The sequence below is a fragment of the Mytilus galloprovincialis genome, chromosome 9 (assembly GCF_965363235.1).
Source record: "Mytilus galloprovincialis chromosome 9, xbMytGall1.hap1.1, whole genome shotgun sequence".
In the NCBI taxonomy this organism is placed as follows: domain Eukaryota; kingdom Metazoa; phylum Mollusca; class Bivalvia; order Mytilida; family Mytilidae; genus Mytilus; species Mytilus galloprovincialis.
The window spans coordinates 18923859-18944797 of NC_134846.1; the positions used below are offsets into that span (position 1 = coordinate 18923859).

General features: G+C 33.7%; 1 protein-coding gene across 2 annotated transcripts; it reads right to left on the reverse strand.

The window, feature by feature from the left end:
- Positions 1 to 2291: 2291 nt before the first annotated feature.
- Positions 2292 to 19201, reverse strand: LOC143044560 (uncharacterized). 2 transcript variants are annotated; one of them, XM_076216623.1, is made up of 5 exons: positions 19093 to 19201; positions 11833 to 12213; positions 9145 to 9168; positions 4364 to 4612; positions 2292 to 2483 (listed from the first exon to the last, which is right to left on the reverse strand). In XM_076216623.1, exons 1-5 carry the CDS (start codon positions 19142 to 19144, stop codon positions 2413 to 2415), a joined length of 777 nt encoding a protein of 258 aa, XP_076072738.1. In that variant the 5' UTR covers positions 19145 to 19201; the 3' UTR covers positions 2292 to 2412. The 2 variants fall into 2 exon arrangements, with proteins under 2 accessions (XP_076072738.1, XP_076072739.1); XM_076216624.1 differs by lacking the exon at positions 9145 to 9168.
- Positions 19202 to 20939: the final 1738 nt, after the last annotated feature.

Genomic DNA, 20939 nt, shown 5'->3' on the forward strand with positions numbered 1-20939 from the left:
AGTGACATTCATTTCTAACTGGTAAACCATAAGCGAAGGAGACCTTGGGTCTTTAGATTTGAGGTCCTTGGTTAAAGAAAGTGGAAATTAGGTCAAGGTCAAAGGTCAAGGTCATATGAATTTTGACTTTGGCTTATTTTCCATTATTTTAAAGAACTGTAAAAGTTAACGACACACTAGTTTTACTAAATTGTTTGTTGCATCATGTAGTAACACTAAAATATTGATTGTGAAGGTACATTGATCTTAAATCAGGATTTTCTCCCTTTTAATATTTTAAATAATGTCTGAAGTGATATAACTCATTAACCATACATATTACAGACCTAGGGTATTTTGATTTGAGGTCCTTGGTTTATGACCTTGAAATTGAGGTCAAGGTCAAAGGCCAATATGACGTTCTAGATTACTCTCAGATCTATACCTAGTGTCTGTTTGTTGTTGGGAAGTACAAAATCTTGTCCACGTCCACTTTGTGTTTTTGTTAAATGTATAATTTTTGACTTGGATGGAGAGTAAAATTGTCTTATTGGCACTCATGTACGACAACGGGATTGTGTCTATAAATATTTGTGAAAAAAACATTCCATAATGGTCAACCAAAACATTTTAAAAAAGATGAATTCATAGAACTTAATATAGACTTAAAAATTCGGTAAAAATAAACATTTTTTTTTTTAAATCTGTTCATGGCACCTGTTTAGCCAATTCATTAAACCAACTAGTAAGTCACTTATTAAACAAGAAGGCGGGTTTTTATATATAAAAAAAGACAAATAAAAATTAACAGTTTAAATTTTCACATAATGTTATTTCATTATTAATACTTTGTTTACTTGATGACAATTTAAATTAAATTAGTATCTGGTAATTTGATCTTTCAATTTATAAACTTTGTTTGCCGTAAAATATTTATTATAAATCCTTTTCTAAAATATCAGGTACTAAAAACAGCGGTGTCCTTATTGAGCACATTTTGTCCCTTTTTTCGGATAAAAGGTCACATCTTCCTTTAAACCATCCGCAAATTGTTGTCAAGGGAAATACCTTCATTTTAAAAGAAATCTATCGGTTTCACCATCGTAATCGGCTGCAACGATGTAATATGGCGTTATTCAATTGTGACGCAGTGGCGGATCCAGGGGGGGGGGGTTCCGGGGGAGCGCACCCCCTTTATTTTTGCCGATCAATGCATTTGTATCGGGACATATGTTTTGCACCCCCCCCCCCCCTTTGCCCTGGGTTAGCACCCCCCCCCTTTCGAAAATTCCTGCATCCGCCCCTGTGACGTTATGAAAAAGATCTGCCATAGATTTGGAGAAAACAAAAATCTGCCATAGATTTGATTTGTTTGACGTTTGTAACGTTCACAATTGACATAGATTTGGAATCTGCCATAGATTTGAGTCCTACACATATGCCATTCTATTCTAGGAAAAACGTAAGACTGTGAGAATGATGACAGTAGTCTGTAAAATATTATAGTGAATGAAAACACTCTTGAACTACAGTATCATGGTCACAATCATAATAAAGATAGTTTTTGTAAATATAATTTTTTGAGGAAAGGGGTAGAAGGAAATATAATAATAGTATTTGTAGTTGACTTTAAGGACCACATTTACTATAATTACTTGAATTCTAAGGCTGCCAGTTGTATACACATATGGTAAGAACCCGTCCAAAAGATATCGCGGGTGATCGCGGGTACTTTAGAAAGATAAGCAAATGCTACTCACAAGGAAGCTATAAAATCAAATGTTCCAAATGGTGACGAGCTTAGGGAGCTACCATTTGATTTTTATGGGGGGGGGGGCTAGGATGAAATTTGAAAAAAATAGGCAGGACAGGAGTTTTGAGTAAAAAAAAAAGGCAGGATGAGACACTTTGCAAAAAAAAAAAGGCAGGATGACAATTTAGGTAAAAAAAGTCAGGATAAACTAATAAAAAAAAAAAAGGCAGGACCGAATAGAGTGAAAAATAGCAGGACAGAGATTACAACTAAAAAAAAATGCAGGACAAAATTTTTCATCCTAGCCCCCCATAAAAATCACAAGGTCGCTTTTAAATTCGTCGAGAGGTCGTTTATAAAGGAAATGTACGAGTCACAGGTCGTTTTTCCCAACACAGAGGACGGAAGTCGGTCGGAGGTTGTTTTTTTCAAATTTTACAGGTCGCAGGTCGTTTTTAGAAGGCCCTCAGGTCGGAAGTCGCCTCTAAAAAGCCCAGAGGTCGTAGGTCGTTTTTTACCCTGCGGGAGCCTCCATAATACTAACTGAAAATAACAGATACTATTTTAAATATTTTAATTATTAATTCTATATTAATCTGCTTAAAAACTACAAGTAAGTACAATTTGCATGTTAGAAAAAAAGGTTTATAATGTTAGCAGCAAATCTTATGACGACTGTGTTATGGGATCCAAATAACACTTGTAACGAGACAAACGACTGGCAAAAAATGTACAGTCATACCTGAGGCACCTACAAAAGAAAGAGAACGGTAACACTTTGTCAATCTTAGAAAAACAGCACAACGCAGTATTAAATTTGCAGCAATTTTGTTATGTGTTCATGAGTGTCTTGAGTGCAATTGTAACAACTCAAAATGTTATTTTGTCATTTTGGTTTGGAGACGGTGCTTCGTATGTTTGAGGAAAGATGACCGTGTTGTTATTGGGTCCGAAAAATCTAAAGAGAGATGATTTAAACCTCCCCACTATTTGGAACCTACGATTTTATAGCTACATTGTAAATAGCAACCCTCAATCAAGGAAGTCGTTGTAGGAAATGTAGATTTTGCTTTAAGTAGGAAATCATATTGCATGTTTTTTTCTTAAAGTCGGGACCTTTATAACCGACTACACGGTATGTGTTTGTTGTTGAAGGCCATGCAGTTGCCTATAATTGCTTACATTCAATTTATTTGAATTTTGGTGAATAGTTGTCTCATTGGCAATTATATGTATTCATTACTTCATCTCATAAAATAGACATAGCTCACACAAAAATCATAACGGAATAAGATATTAATTTTTGTTCACGTTTTTATTTTTGCACAGTGATTATTAATTTGTATCCCTAAACGTTTATTGTTTACATATATCTTTATTTTCACAAACCAAACTATTTTTTGTATTGCAGATAATTGCAAACGAACTTAAGATGAGACTTATACCATCCAATCATGTTTGTTTATTATAATATTGAAATCGAAAACAAACCAATCGATAGCTGAATTAGATTCAGTCTTTATTAATCTTGCTCCGAGTTGCAGAAGATTCAATTCGTAGAACAATAATATTTTTCAATTGTTAAGTTTCATTAGCATCATATTTTATTTTAATTTGGTACAAAAGCTTGAAAGTTCTTTAGTATGTATCCTGCCCGTCTTTTACTTTAATCTAAGAAAAACAAACATATGCCAAATATACATGTGACTTAATTTCTAAATTGATTTTAAATTTAGACCACATCGAATCAAATAAAGAAAAGATCGCATCGATGTTTTACTTAGTTGTAGTACTTAAGGATGTACTTAGGTGAGGTTAGGTGAAAATTAATAAATTGAGAAGTTAAAATTGATACTATAAGCTGGTAGAGCATCAATTAGGGATAAAAATAAGCTAAAAATATTGATAGGTCATGGACCTCCTTTTCGAGATATTTGAGATTTAAAAAATGACGGGAAAGGTCTGACTCGGACTTTTACCTTATATTTGCATTGATATTATTAGGTCTCAAAACAAAAGAAAGAAAATTAAGAATCTTCTAAAATTTTGGTAAATGACCTCTCATGAGCTTATAAGTCTTATATAAAACAAATAAATTGGTGTTATGGAGCAAAATGTTTTACATTGTATTGTATGGAAGAAAACCAAGGAGTCCGAACATTTGACACAAATTCCAAAACCTCACATAAGTACATCCTTAATTGATTTAGTATTTCTCACTTACCGCTATCTCTATTGTAATCATCATTTTTAAAAAGAAAGATAGGAAATCAAGATATCGAAATCTTACGGGATGCTAAAAATATTATTGTTTGCTTTGTATTTCATTGAAATCAAAATTAACAGGAGATATACACTATCCAATCATTTGTTAACTTTACAATTTTTTTTGGTGTGAAATAAGGAGAATCTTTCAAAGACAAATGTCTCGTGGTATACCAAACTGAAGTAATCTTGGACCGAGTTAAAAAAAAAATCAAAATGTTTTGTAGAAGAATAACATTTTTAAATACACCATAACTTAATAAGAAGCTTATTGTCCTTTTTTTGCATGAAAGCTGCATAAAATATTGAATATGCGTCAAGATCGTTTTAAAACTAAGCACACATGGCAAACAACATTATTTATACCCGATTTATTTTCCGTGGTTGTGTAGTTTTGTGTTGTCATCTCTTCTGTTGTCATCTCTTCTGTTGTCATCCCTTCTGTTGTCATCTCTTCTGTTGTCATCACTTCTGTTGTCATCTCTTCTGTTGTCATCACTTCTGTTGTCATCTCTTCTGTTGTCATCACTTCTGTTGTCATCTCTTCTGTTGTCATCTCTTCTGTTGTCATCACTTCTGTTGTCATCTCTTCTGTTGTCATCTCTTCTGTAGTAGCTGTGAAAATATATGTTGAATAACATTTGAAAGAAAGAATATAATGTGACATTTAAAAAGATATGAAATCGATACAAAAACTTGACAAAACGAAGAGCAAAGAAACATGTTATTAGTGCTCTTCCTCAACTCATAATCTTATTTCCAAGTACAAACTCATCAAAGATACCAGGCGTACAAATTAGTACTTTCAGCTCTCTTTTCGTCTTCATAACACTTATCAGTGATGCTTGAATCAAAGCAGTTACCAAGCCAAATGAAAGAAAAGATGTACAAAGTACGTCCCTAGCTAAGTATCGGTTGGGGAAGAATGACTGTCTCCCCATACGGAACACAACCCAAATCTTACTTTATTCTTTTATAGATACAATTTCGGTCAGGAAATTTGAAATAACTCGAAGAAAACATATTACTTATTACCAAATAATGGGATAGCCTTTTAAATCAAATGTTCAACATAAGGAAGCTACCATTTGATTTTTATGGGGGGGGGGGGGGGGGGGGGGGGGGGGCTAGGATGAAAAATTTTGTCCTGCATTATTTTAGCTGTAATCTCTGTCCTGCCTTTTTATTTTTCACTCTGTTCGGTCCTGCCTTTTTTTTTTTTTTAGTTTATCCTGACTTTTTTTTACCTAAATTGTCGTCCTGACTTTTTCTTTTTTGCAAGCGTCTCATCCTGCCTTTTTTTTTTACTCAAAACTCCTGTCCTGCCTATTTTTTTCAAATTTCATCCTAGCCCCCCCCCCATAAAAATCAAATGGTAGCTCCCTAAGCTCGTCAAGCGTCTCATTGGTCAAACACACCTCAAACCTACATTAAATACCGACTGTCAAAATCGTCGTGCAGAAAGGAATTCAATGGATAATACCCCATCTCATTTAAATATAGAAAGACCGTTACATATATAAAAACATAGAGCCGGAAATAAATTTATTTAAAACTAGTATCTCAATTGTTTGTAAAACAATTGAAAGGTCTTTCCTGTAAAAGTGATGTTTTCGTAATGTACTTTGTACGACCTTTCGTCTGATATACGACAAGCATACCTTTTGAAACTTTTCGCTTTTTACACTTAATGGCCTCATCCGCCTACATTTTTGAGATCGGAAGTATGATATTTGTAACATAGACATAATGATCTTTCATTTGATATGCGACAACTCCAAGTTCTAGAAATTTTGATTTTCGCACTAAATAACCCCATCCGACTTATTTTTGAAGGACGGGAATTTGATATTTCAAATGTACCGACCATGAACTTGATATACAACGACCCTATCTTAAAAGACCCCAATCAATGACCCCATCCAACCAATTTTGGGGGCCGTTAATTTGAAATGTACGTTTTATGTTCTTTCATTTGATATGCGACAACCTTACCATAAGCAACACGACGGGTGCCATATGTGGAGCAGGATCTACTTACCCTTCCGGAGCACCTGAGATCAACCCTAGTTTTTAGTGGGGTTCCTGTTGTTTATTCTTTAGTTTTCTATGTTGTGTCATGTTTGCTGTTGTTTGTTTGTCTTTTTCATTTTTAGCCATATCGTTGTCAGTTTGTTTTAGATTTATGAGTTTGACTGTCCCTTTGGTATCTTTCGTCCCTCTTTTACCATCTGAGAAATTTGATTTTTTGCACTAAATGACTCCACCCTTCTCCCTGGGATGAAAAAGGGGTTTAAAATTTTATTTTTGAGTAGAATTTATTAAAACCTTCGATTTGATATATCAAATGACTCCATTTGACAAAGTTCAAAAAATGATGCAATATCAACTATGTAAATAGAAGTTATGAAACTTACAAAGTCAATGCAAAACATGAACATTTCAAATTGATTTTTTGGGTATTTTTTTCCATGGAATATTTTTGATATTTGGTCAAGTATATAACTATGTTAACCTCTTCATTTTCTGAAACATTTTAAGTGGTAAGCTGTTGTTGATTCAGAAATACATGACTACCCCCCGCTCGCAAAACTTCAAACTGCATTATCTCTAAAACGACAATAAATATCTCAAATCTGTTAAAGGATAAATGATCTACAGTTGAAGGACAACATTGTAGAAAAAGAACAATTTCAAAGTTCACCAAGGTCACAATTAATCATCAAATATATGATGCAATACCAAACTTAAGAACCGGAAGTCGTAGAGACATTAGACTATCACCATTCAACTCAGGACAACTTGACCTTTCAAACATCACAAGGTCAAGGTCATAGTGTACTGTGAAGGTCAAGGTGAAATTTCATCATGACCTGACATTGACCTCGAATTGAAAGTCTTGAATTACTGATCATCTTTGCAGTTTATAGTATGTTGATATCTGTTACCTTTTAAAAGATATACACAAAATACTATACTTTTAGGAATCATTCCGTTGTAACTTTTGAACAGACGGTCGGACCTTTTTCGGCTTATTATATAAAATGTAGAGCTCGTCGAGAGGAACATTTTATACATTGTATGTATGCAGCAAAGTCTTATCGTTTTCCTAATATGTAAGCTTGACATTGTAGCGTAATTTTATTTTGCACTCTGTGACCTTTGAGTTTGAGTGCATATATAAGGTCACATGAATTAAAGATTATTGGTTAGCCATTTTTTTCTAAAGTTGTGTACAATAAGGACCTTGACCTGACTACTCGTGCAGAAAAACTATCCGGCAACGGTTGTTACCGGCCTGTTTCTTTGTTACCTTTGTATTTTATCTAATACATGTACTGTCACAAAAGCGTAATCAGCATAACAAAAATAATAAACATCCTAGTGTTCAATTAGTGTCTAACTTGTAAATTTCCGTTCAATTACCGTCAACAATACTCATTGCCATTTCGAGTTTTTTACCAGTTTGTCACTTTTTCTTTGCTTTCAATGAGAGATGACAAATGTATCAGATTATGAATATGTTGGTAAAACACAGGCATGCACCAATCAAATTCATTATGTATTGCGATTTAGCTTACGTCAAAAATTAGGGCTAGCATATGACATCACGGATTATATCTTGGCCAAAACATGAACAACAAAACTGTATTACACGAGGAAAGTTTGTGTGGCCTGCTAGTGTTACCTTGGAAAAAAATCATTTCCAATATGTCTAAAAGGTTTTTTTTATTAGATTTATGCTACCGTCATACAAGTGAAGGTTTTAGTTTGTGTGGCCTGCCAGTTTTACGTTGGAACAAATCATTTCCAATTTGTCTCAATACGACTAAAAGGTTTTTCTTCAAATTTATGCTACCGTTATACAAGTGAAAGTTTTAGTTAGTCAGGAATGTGACAGTTGTTTTGAATTCTCCTAGGAGTTCGGGATTTTTGTTATTTTACTTTTTGTTTGATAAAAGGAGTGTCTAAGATATGAACACATTTCAAAAACATCGTTTCCCTTCCAAGTGTCTACGGCGTCGTCTATTTGGACATGCATCAAACCAAATCTTTCGTGACATTGAGTGTTTTGAGAAGACCCCCCATGTAAGTTTACGATTGATTATCTTAACTTATAATATAGTGGTTTTATGCATGTCGACCAGGAACGAGAACATGTTAATGTTATATGATATGTTCATAAACCCTGCTTTGTACTAGACTGAAATGGTCAAACGTATTTTAAACGTGCTAGTTCACAAGACACCCACAGGATCAAACTCCGGACAGTGATCGTTTCCGTTCCGGAACTGTTTTCCCTTACTCCATCAATGTATCAATTAGTGTAGAGTAGTATTCGGGCCCGTATGCGGATCGGAACTGGAACTGCCGGGGAGTTTGCCACAGGAAGTCATGTCACCATACACCGACACATTATTCTTAATCTGAGTCAACCAGCCTTTTCTCTTACTGCTGCGCGGCAAATCAGTAAGTACCAATTTCAAAATCTTTAGTGGTACATGTACTCGGCCTGAACCCAAGACCTCCTGCAATCGAGGGAAACACGTTATCACAAGACCACCAAGGCGATTTACATATTGATAAAAAAATGTCCCCCCCCCCCCCACACACAGATATATTTCAATAAATGATTATTGCTTAAGATATTTTATAACACCATTATATATCCTTTTTATAGGGAAAACGGTACTATTTATTCTGCCATAGGCGACAATATTAACATTTTCTAATTTTACCACTTTTTAAGATAAAAACCTGGATAAAACAGTTATATGTTGTGTTAGTACTTTATTATTGTGTTTTAAAAATTAAAGTCAAATAGTATCATGACCAACTTCCAACGGAGCTTGTTTATGTTATCCTTGCCCACCGTCATTTTGCACCAAATTTATGAAATTTTGCAAGTCTTTTTGAATAATTCTCTAGAAAATATTTCAATAGGTTTCAAAATTTATTTTGTAAATATACACACTGCAGTTATTCATAGATAAATAAAAAATATATTGTACCCTTACATCCAATCACAGCGCTCTTAAGTTGACTTCCTACGCCCTGTCTTGGTTACACAAAAGGCCAACCTAATGCTGGGAAAATTAAATACTACCGTTTTCCCTATACATACAAATACAATAAAAAAAACTTACGGCAAGGGTTATTCTCACAACAAGCTGAAAAATAGAAACATTTAAAATGTACAACGATAAATTTAAACAACTTTTTAATCTATATGTGTACCGTTTACTACCGTCTATTTGCCTATGGTGTCTGGAGGTCATTCGTCAGTTTCTGTCTTTCTTTGTTGACCACTTTTGGTATTATGTATGAATGAATGCTCACAATTAACTCATAATGTAGTGATTGTTTGAATCCTATATTTATTTTAGGGAGCTACCATTTAATTTTTATGGGGGGGCTAGGATGAAATTTGAAAAAAATAGGCAGGACAGGAGTTTTGACTAAAAGAAAAAGGCAGGATGAGACACTTGCAAAAAAAAAAAAGTCAGAACGACAATTTAGGTTAAAAAAAGTCAGGATAAACTAAAAAAAAAAAGGCAGGACCGAACAGAGTGAAAAATAAAAAAGCAGGACAGAGATTACCGCTAAAAAAAATGCAGGACAAAACTTTTCATCCTAGCCCCCCCCCCCCCATAAAAATCAAATGGTAGCTCCCTTAGTGGCAAAAACTTCTAGGAATGTCTCATCAAATTTTTTTAAAGTCTTTTAAGTTTTCTAACTGGTAAATCATAAATGATAGAAAACTAGGGTCTTTTGATTTGAGGCCCTTGATAAAAAAACATTAAAAATTAGGTCAATATATATTAGATTTTGGCTTATTTTGTATAAGATATCGACATCATATGTTAACTAAATGGTTAGATGTGACATGTTGTAACACATACATTTTGGTTGAAAAGGTATGCCTTTGCTTTAACTTCTTATGTAGACATGATAAAGTCATGTGACTTTTTGTCTAAGGTAACAATCCATATTATCCGGGAAAAGCTAACCGGAAGTGACCTTGTGTAACCCGGAAATAACATCGTTTTGGTACCTAGTATGTTATGTACAAGTACATAGAACCATATAGTTTTGGAATCAGTTTCAAGTAAACTATCAAATAATACAGGAAGTGACATTTTTCAATTAGGAAGTAACAAATTATCTCTCTTTTGGGAATTTTGGGTTCACAACAGTCATCAACTTTATACTTGTTTGGCTTTCTAACTATTTTGATCTGAACGTCACTGGTGAGTCTTATATAGACGAAAAGCGCATCTGGCGTATCAAATTATAAGCCTGGTACCTTTGATAACTAATTAGAAGCTGAAACTTTTGGTCATAAAATTTTGTTTAGCAACCGACCCTCATTGTCAATTTCCAGATTTAAATTACGATACGAGGCAAACTTGTATCCTTTATTTTAAGTTCGATTTGATAGATGCGTTCAACATAGTCACCAAATGTTCGAAATATTTAGTGAGAGAACATCATCAATGTAACGGACAGTAAAGTTAAAGAATACTGTTATCTCTTTCTTCCTTCCTAGGAAGTTTCCGTATGAAGTCATCTTCAAATGAATAAAGTCGTCATGAAGAGAGCACAGCAAAATGACCAACGAATTTCACAAAAAGGTTACATATGATGCATTTACCCCTTCCATTAAAAACAATACATATTAAAAGAGAACAAAATTTTGATAGTACTAGTCCGCTTTGACCTAACACCAAGTTAGAATTTGAAGAACAACTGAAACCATATTGTGAGTATATACAAAGGATTAGGATATCACAACACGTGTTTAACCTCACTTCATGTTCCCGCTTTTCCAAAAAACTTCTAGCCTTTGTTAGTCTTATGTGTTTTAAATTGTGGTTCATATGTAGGCTTCTGTGTTTAGTGTGGTGTCCATTTCGCTAAAGTATAGTATACATTATTGTTGAGGTGCTGGCTGAAGCATGCCTCCAGGAGCAGGATTTGGTACCATTGGTAGCTTTTGGCTATTTTCTGCTCTTATGACGTACAGCATATAAAGCTAGGGACATAATCGTACACTTTTTCGGATACGATTAACGACGATGGAGAGATGGAAAAAAACAATGTGTCCAACAAATCCTATATTGTAAAACAACTAATATAAATGCAGATGTAATTGTGTGTCCCTAATCCATTTTTCACCAGAAGTATTGGGACTCCATTGTTTTGTGTAGAGACAAAGTAATATGATAGTGTGATTCTTGAAGTACATTGTCTGTACCTATATTAAAATACACAGGATATTACAATCCTCTTCTATTAAACTATAAACCACCAGTTGGTGTTTCAAAAATAAATAAGGGCTATAATGCAAGACAGTTTAATTTTGAATCGGTCAAATGGAAACTCAGCCTATTGTCATGTTAACCTAAAAACATTTCACAATTCTATGATAACTCCAGTTATTGTCCATACAAAAACAAAACCGTTTTCTGATGTATCAATTGACATATTTCTAGAAAGGAAAACAACAAATATCGCTCATACTGAATACAAATCTGTGTTCCGTTGTCAGATAATTTATCATATTTTTAAACAAATCTTGCAAAAAAATGTTTTCTCAATTTGTGTGTCAATTTTTCGTGAACAAATAAGAATCAGGATAAAAACATATGCATATAAATGTGTCTAAAGTTCGACTCGGTTTAAAGTGTTGTAAAAAGTTCCCATCATTATCATAGATCATACACTTTGTCTCTTTGATATGTAACAAATTAATAAGTAATATCTCGGTATAATCTGGGACTATTGTTAGTATAATAGTCCCAGGTAAAACCGATTATGCTGGAAATACTTACAAACAGTTATCATTGTGGAATCTGATTCTTTGGTTTTATGATCATCATCACTGTCATATTTTACAATACATCTATATGCCTTGTCATCTCTACATTGAATTGAATAAAATAACATGGATGTGGCATTGTCTAAATTGGTGGGGTTCGTTAGATTTACATCATTATGGAGATACTGCCCAGCACTGTTTAAAGATGGGTCCTTGATAATACTTGGTGGATAAAATGCTGCTATGTTCTCATAATCATCGCTAATTCTGGCTTGTAAATTAATCCGGGTAATGTCTTCATCACCTTCTAACACAAAGCGGCACTTGAGTTCTACTGTGTCGCCAATGTTTGCTGTGATATTCGAAGTGATATTTACCTCTAATGCATCCAATCCTACAATTTTAAATATTCGAAATGTTACCACCTTTATTTTCTTTATGCGCAGTTTTGGGTTAAAACATATATACACATGGAAAAAAGTATTGCAACACCTTGATTTTTTAAAACTTGAAAAATCAGCCTTTTATTTTGGATGGAATATGATAAAATATTTGTAAAATACTATTGAAACATAGTTTATGATTAAATTGGCATTTTAACGAACAAAAAATGTTTGAAAAAAAAATGCTTTATCTAACCACAATTTTAAAAACAAAATGAAGTGTTTTTTGTACAAAAAACTGCATTTTACAACTTTTACTGTAGTCGAACTTTACAATGTCAGACATTTCAAAATTAATCTTAAGATTATTGTTCACATCATGGTTGATCGTTATACGCCAAAGAATTAGTACTTTGTGCGCAGTCTCCATTCAAACGGTCAACCGCCACTTAACGTCTTATGATTCCTACCATAAATCGACAAATTTGTTGCTTAGGTAGCAGCAACCATTTCTGATGAAGGGCATTGTTTATTTCATCACGTATTTGGACTGGGGTGTCCTTTCGCGCACATTACGCCCAATAGTGTCCCATATATGCTTGATATGGTTCAAATCCGGGCTATGATCGGGCCAGGAAGATAAACAGAATTCCATTTGAACAATGGATCTTCCTCCACGATGCTTATTTCCAATTTTGGCGAGCTCTGCACTACATTGGATACGGATAACTGTGTGTCTGTTCGTAAGCAAAGGTCCCCGAAATGGTCTTATCGCACAATAACCAGTAGAGATGAGTCAATCTCGAACAATTATTGTTAAAAGGCTCCTGTATGCCCACCACTCTCTTTTTAGGATTGTATTGTATGCAATGGGTTTCTTTCTGACTAAGCTTCATCATGTTTGATTTTCCCTAGCAGATGACATAGGGGGTCTTTTTGATCTCGGATAGTCTTTTATATCGTTTATTGCCTGATTTTTATTCTCAAAACGACTAATAGTGGAAAAGTGATGATCGACAATACGTGCGGTTGTCACAGCGACATTCCTGCTTCTCTCATGCTGATAATCTGCCATCTTGCTGCGGTTAAGAGTTGTGGAGGACCCATTACAAGGTGTCAATCACATAACTAAAAAACTTGGTTATTTAAAGTGTTGAAAACAATGAGGATAAAAACACCTGTTTTGCTGTTTACGAGTACAGTAGCTGCATGTGCAGATAAAAACTTAGCGAGTCGATAATTATTGATCAAACTCAGGTGATATTTAAATAATGTTTAACTAGTTCTATTTTAACAAATTATATCAGAAAAAAATAAAGAGTGTTATTTTTAATTTCAATTTGGTGTTGCAATACTTTTTTCCATGTGTATACAAATATTATAGTGCGTTAAACAAAGTCTGTTTATTGATACGTGTTTGATTATGATTGGTTTTTTTGTTTGGAAAGATTCAAACGTCCCTTCCCCTGAAAAAGGAACAAAACAAATGTGGAAAAAACGGAAGCCTATATTTTCATGTGTTTTGTCTATTCGACGTATTGCCTAGATAAATACAAAGTTCGAAAGAGTGTTTATTATCTGAAGATAAATCATTTATAGTCCTTTTCACGTGTAGTGGGACCACTATTCGTAGTTAGAACTTGGGTTTGTTGAAAACATGCAAATTTATTTGTTTACAAAATTGTTCGTTTTTTCTTTACGATAAGGATGACTTAGAGCGAAGATATCCGGAGACTCCATAAGAAATTTATTTTCCCTTATACATTTGATATAATGGGTGTGCATTTGTTACTGGTTACCAATAGGTGATAGAGACCTAGGGTCATTTGATTTTAGGTTCATGGTCAAATAATGAAAATGAGATCAAGTTCAGAGGTAAAGGTCTCGTTCACAATTTTGATTTTGGCCTATTATTACTTCTTTTTAAAAACCGTATAAGATAGTGACAAAATATTTATTACATTTTGTTAGTTGCGACGTGTCGTAACAGATAAATTTTGATTGAAAGGATAAGTTGACATTTAATTGGAGTTTTCTCCCCTCTTATATTTAAGATTATGCATATATTTACGGGGATATATCTCATTAACTATATTTGATAAAGATCTAGGGTCTGTTGATTATTTTTTGACTTATTTGCATGTAAAAAGCAATATAATTTATATCGGGAAACAGGGTGAAGTCGGGCTCAAATGAAAGCGGAAGTAAAATTGTAAACCGGATTTACCTTATTATCTTCCTAATATTTAGCAGAAAGATATAGAAATCATATATTTAAATAAACCCGTAAATTAATTATTATCAGACACCAAAATTGACATTATTACCAAGTGTTAAGCCCGAGTCCCACTAGACCACAATCGCGCCACGCTCACAGCGATCTAAAATAAATTTAGATCGTGGTGAGGTCGCGGTATGAGCGGCATGAAAATGTAAATTTTCGTTGCTTTCACGATGCTACGACGTCCTCATAATGATTCTACAACGATCCCGCTACGAGTATACCATGTTCTCACCGCGCTTATTCTGCGACCTCACTACGCTTATCAAGATCTTTCTACGCTCTTCACGTTCTCACTACGACCCTACCACGAGTTATCCAATTGCAAGAAGATCTTACAACGCTTCTACTGCGATTATAGCACGTTCTTACCACGATTATACTTCGTTCATACCGCGATCTTTCTACGTTCTCAGCAATAACGTCAACATCGTTTTCATATCAATACAGTTCCATTCTTTCTATTTCTGAATAATTTAATTTTGGATGTAACGCGTCTTCTGATTGGCCGACGTTATTTTGTTATCAGACCATAGACCTAATTTAGTCATGTGACCGTGACGTCATCAACGTTTTTTCAAGGTTTTCTACGGTTTAAAATGGAATTTAGAATTAAATTATAAGAAATAACTATAATATTTTTGTGTCTATTCGAAATAACATAAAAAATGTGGTGCACACTGCTAAATAACCCGCTACGCGCGTTATTCAGTGTGCACCAAATTTTTTATGTTATTTCTTCATAGACAGAAAAAATATTACAGTCATTCCTTAATTAATACGTAGATTTCTCGGAAACAATACAGTCATGCAACCAAAATATACTAGAACACGTAGGCGTGGTGTTAGGGGTTGATGTAGAGGCAGAGGGAGCAAAGTAACGAATCCTGACCAAGCAGAGATGTCGGACCGACCAATCCAACATTAATTACAACCTATTGCTGGTCCATCAAGCTCAAATGACGATATTTTAGTGAACGATAGCAGAGATGACACAGATGTGTCAATAGATAGGAAGATGTGGTATGGCTCATATCGAACAGCATGCCATAAAGGGCCTACGAAATTAAAAGTGTCAAACCATTTAAACGGGAAAACAAACGGTCTAATCTATATAAACACGAGAAACATGGCTGAGCCGTTAGAGCAAATGAATAATTTCATTCAGACAAACAAAATCTAGGGGGCTTTTTTATATATTTTATGTGAAAATGACATTGAGAATGATGGTCGTAGTGTAAACGTAGTCAGGTCGTAAGAAGAGCGTGTTAGGACGGCAAGGGCGTGCTAGAATCGTACTATGGTCGCTACGCTTTCGCTACACTTTCGCTACGCTTTCGCCACGATTATACAGCGACCTTTGCGATCTTACTACAATCTTAGTGAGCTCTCACTACTCTTCTACTACGGCCTGATTTCGCCACGACCGCACCACGATTGTTTTGAACATGTTCAAAGTTGGCCACGCTCTTCACGATCTTGAAGACCTCAGCACGACGGTGATACGACCTTACTGCGATCTACACGATCGTACTACGATCATCAAAATTTGCATTTTTTTTTCACAGATCGTAGTGCGATCGTGGCCTAGTGGGACTACGGTATTAATATTTCTCTTTCAAAATATGCATTTATGGTGGAAAGACCTACATTTGGTTTCTAAAAAAAAAAAGCTTAACAATTAGGTCTGTTCACTTTGCGTGAAAAGACATTTTGATTTTGATCTGAATATTGTTCTTCGTCTTTCCTTTTTTTCGTGGAAAGACCTTTTGCTTTTTATCTGAGAAGATGTTTTTCTTTCGCCTTAGTTATATCTTATGCAGTATTGATGATATGGAAAAAATTACGATTTAAACCCGACCCTGTTTAACCAAACACTGTTTTTTTTTTGTTACCAATACTCCTTCGTAACCGTAAAGGATTACAAAACAAATAGTTTGATTGACATCAGTGATATTGTTTGCCTTAAATTAGTAGAGAATAAAGGCTTTTCCCCCTGAAGAAAAATCCCAATTTGAAAAAAAAAGGCTTAAAATTATTCCCAAAAAGACAGCTTTTTTCCCAAAAAGTGCAGTCTCAGTAGTAATTGTGCATGAATACAAACTGAAAAACACTCATTTAAACATTTTTCATGCCTAAAATGACTATATGTGCAGATTTGAGGGTCTATTTATGTATAATCACTGACAAAAAGGGGTCTTATTTCAAAGCAGGGATTGACTCTTGAAATGGGGTCTGTAAATTGAAGTTTCAGTCAGATTTGTGGTTTATTTTAAATTTCCCAATTTGATGAAAATGACGCATATTTTCCCAATAAAAAAGGGTACAGGTTGTTTTGAAAAAAGCAAACAATATCACTGGACATAAGATGGGATTTTTTCCCCTTTCAAATTTAAAACATCGCGTATGATTACACAAATCATTAACATGTACTAAGGCAGCAACCATTTGATTTTCTGGGGGGGGGGGGCTATGGTTTTTTTTTCTGTACAAACTTTTTTTTTCGCCTGTGGCGAAAAACAATCTATTTTTTTCGCGACAAGTCGAAAACAATTTTTTTCTTTCAATTTTAGCATTACATATAGTGGCAGCTGAGGGTGAAACAAACAATTTTTTTTTCTCAGAATCAAAAACAAATTATTTTTTCTCTCCAAAAACTGGAAACAAACTTTTTTTTCCAAAAAAAACCATAGCCCCCCCCCCCCCCCCAGAAAATCAAATGGTTGCTGCCTAAAGCCATTTTTTTTTATATCAGGTCCTTATTTCATGACTTTTATCGAAATCAAGATCGAAGTTAATTTAATGTTATATTTTGACCTTTGCTGACATATAAGGGTTCAGACATCTAACCTTGAAGATGTTCAACTGGAAGTGATTTTTTTGTAAACTGGGAATAGCAATTTTTGCATCATTTTCACGAAAAAGTACTAGTACTTACTTTTTTTTAGGATCAGTGTGAAGTCAGCTCCAAACGAAACTGGAAGTATTTTTTAAACAAATCGGAAGTGCCTTTTTATCTAACCTGTTTTAAGGTGGTACCCAACACCTTCACTAAAATTGATTTGGCTCGATTAATTTTCATAAAATTTTGACGGAATTTACTTTGACCTTTTAAACGGTTTGACAAAAATATGAAAATTTCAAAAAATTTGAACCAACCAATTTATCAGAAAAATTACACTGGTTATATAGCAGTTTGACAAACACTAATTTTGATCATTGAGAAGCTTAATATTCCCTTAACAACACAACGTAATTAAAACGTTTAGCTGATTTTACAGAGTTATCTCCCTGTAGTGTTAGGTTCACCTTAAGCAAATGCATACATCAATCCCATTATTTTTTCATCAGTGTGGATTATTCTATTATTTAACAATTTTTAACTTAAAAAGAACATGTACCTATCAAAACATGTGCATTTGGAGTGAAAAGACACCAAATTGTTTTTTGAACCAACTTGAAGAGAACAATTGTTTTTATTATTATGTTTAACTATGTGTTACCTTATTATGCCATCATGTCCGATAATAATGTACAACACTATTAAAGTGTCTATAATAAAAAATATCATAATAACATACAGCACGGGTTTCGTTCAGTATTTCGAAAAAAAATTTTCATGTGGAGCAGGATGTGCTTATCCTTCCAGAGCATCTGAGATCACTTATCCTCCCAGACCATCTGAGATCACTTATCCTTCCAGAGCATCTGAAATCACTTATCCTCCCAGACCATCTGAGATCACTTATCCTTCCAGAGCATCTGAGATCACTTATCCTTCCAGACCATCTGAGATCACCCCCAGTTTTGGTGGAGTTCTTGTTGCTCAGTCTTTTCTATGCTGTTTTAGCCATGGCGTTGTCAGTTTATTTTTGATTAATTAATTTGACTGTTCGTCTGGTATCTTTCAAACCCCTCTTTTATCGTGAAAGAATTACTAATAAAATATATATTTATATTTGATACGTTTCTACATAAGAAAAAGAAGAATTAGGTCTGTCAAAAGGATTAAATTGACAAAGCACTACGATAAAAACAAATGCAGCAACAGAAAAGGCGACAAATAATCATATGGGAATCACAAAGGACAAATCATGTTTTGTATCTAAAATGGTCAAATTGCCATAAATTATGAAATATTTGAAATTTGTTCTTAGTATGTCAGATAGTTTAGTAAAATACAAGTATATTGGTACTTGAAAAAGTTCATATTATTTTTTAAAAATGTAATTTTGATGATTTTTTTCATAAAAATTTAAACGCATTGTACTTACTTTGAAAGACAAGGCGTGACCTGACTTGATGACTGGACAACAGTTTTTTTACCAGGGTATATACATGTGATTAGGTGAAGCGTTAAGTACTTATTAACAATTAAAGTAAATTAAAAATATTTATTAAATTATGTGTTAAAATGATTGAATTCTTTTAAATTATTTCAATATACTAGTGAATCATATTAAAACAAAGTATATATTATATATCGCTATCGCATCTGAAAGAAGAATTTGCAAATATAATCTGTCAGTACAAATATTTAAAAAAAATGAATTTTAAACTTTAAAACGAAAAGAATTAGAAAATAAAGAATAATAGTTTGTTATTTTACCTTTACAAATAATAAAAGCCATTACAATCTGTCCAAAGAACAATATCTCCATTTTGTTTAGTAAAATCTTCGACGGTTCTGTAGATTTATTTATGTACAATATGCACAGGACAATGTATTTATAGATATTTCATTACGTCAACCTTGTAAAATGAAACCGAGTTCCGGTTCATTACCAACCTTTTTTTTTATCCTATATAGCGTAACTATATAATATGTACTTCTATTAAAAAAAGAGATAGACTATACTCATCTCATATAATGAAGAAACTAGAACACCCCCGCGAAATCGCGGGCATTCAGAGCGTAGTTTAAAGTATGTAAAGTGTTGTTAGAAGAATTTTGTAAAATACTGAATGACTTGAGAATTTCAGCAAAAGTATCATAAGTCATATGTTATTGGGGACAGGAAATTTTTTTTTATCCCCCCACCTTCATTTCCAAAGTTCCTAATTTTTGGTTTCTATCAATTTCAATATGAACATACATTTAGTATGTTATGAACATTTAAGTAAGGAGCCTGTAATGCAGTGGTTGTCGTTTGTTTATGTGTTACATATTTGTTTTTCGTTCATTTTTTGTACGTAAATAAGGTCGCTAATTTTCTCGTTTGAATTGTTTTACATGGTCATTTCGGGGCCTTTTAAAGCTGAGTATGCGGTATGGGTTTTACTCGTTTTTGAAGGCCGTACGGTGACCTATAGTTGTTAATCTCTGTGTCATTTTGGTCTCTTGTGGAGAGTTGTCTCAACATGGCAATCATACCACATCTTCTTTTTTTTGTAATCAATGAATTTTGTAAAAGATTTAATGACTGGAGAATTTCAGAACAGGTATCAAAAGTTCACATGAATAATTTAAGCGCTTATCTGTATATTATGAACATTCATTACTATAAATAAAGTGTATTTACTTTCAATTCTAAGTTAACTAATCGATCCATGGTGGTCATTGATATAGTATACAGAACCCTCTATTTAATAAACTCTGAGACCGTCGTGGATAATGAACTTGAAAATGATAGCAGATAAAATTCTGAAAATACACTTTATTCGTAGTATGTGTATGTTCAAAGTATACAGAAAAACGCAAACCGGAAGTCTAATCTGACTTAAAATTTCGCCCAATGACGGGACAATATTTGGATGCCTTTTTTCTCGTTTTTCTCCCAAAACAACTCAATCTGAATAATCATATGAATGGATGACAAATGCGACTATGCACTGTACCTATAAGACACAGAGGCGTGTTGATTAATTTATTATGGAAAGAAGAGAAGCGACACACAAAATGAGTTCTTCTCGTTTAATAGTATAGATACGATGCTATTTTATACCGTCATAAACTATGACATATATCTAAAGTTTTATCATTTGAGTCGATTGAGAACTAAAAAAAAAAAAAAAAAAAAAAAATGACTTGAAATGAAAAAATAAATAATAACACACTTTACTCCTTTCCTTTAATTTTTAAAAAACATTTTACGACTGCAAAAGTTTGGTTTGAAGACAATAACCATATTTAAGGTGTAACACCACTAATTCGGGCCCGGCCAGAAAGCACATACCAGAAAGTAGTACATATTTAACACAAAATAGTTCCTACGCATGAGTGTAACTTTCAAAATATGTAGGATATGTAGGTATTTTTGGCATCAAATGAAAGCTGAAGGACTGGTGATCATTGTAGAATACGTTTGGACTTTTAATTTTAATTACTAAAAAAAACTGCACCAAATTTTAAAAAGAGGGTACATTTTGTCTGTGTGTCAGATCTGAAGTACCCGTTTTGGTACATCCGAAGTTCCGGGAACCAGTTCTTCTATGCCATTAAAGGTATGTTGATTT

Excerpts from the sequence above, each read along its gene's own strand:
- LOC143044560 (XM_076216623.1), bottom strand. The coding sequence starts at position 19,144 with ATGGAGATATTGTTCTTTGGACAGATTGTAATGGCTTTTATTATTTGT. Across the intron at positions 12,214-19,092 it reads GGCTTTTATTATTTGTAAAG|GATTGGATGCATTAGAGGTA; the intron begins GTAAAATAACAA and ends TTAAAATTGTAG. Across the intron at positions 2,484-4,363 it reads AACCACGGAAAATAAATCGG|GTGCCTCAGGTATGACTGTA; the intron begins GTATAAATAATG and ends TTTCTTTTGTAG.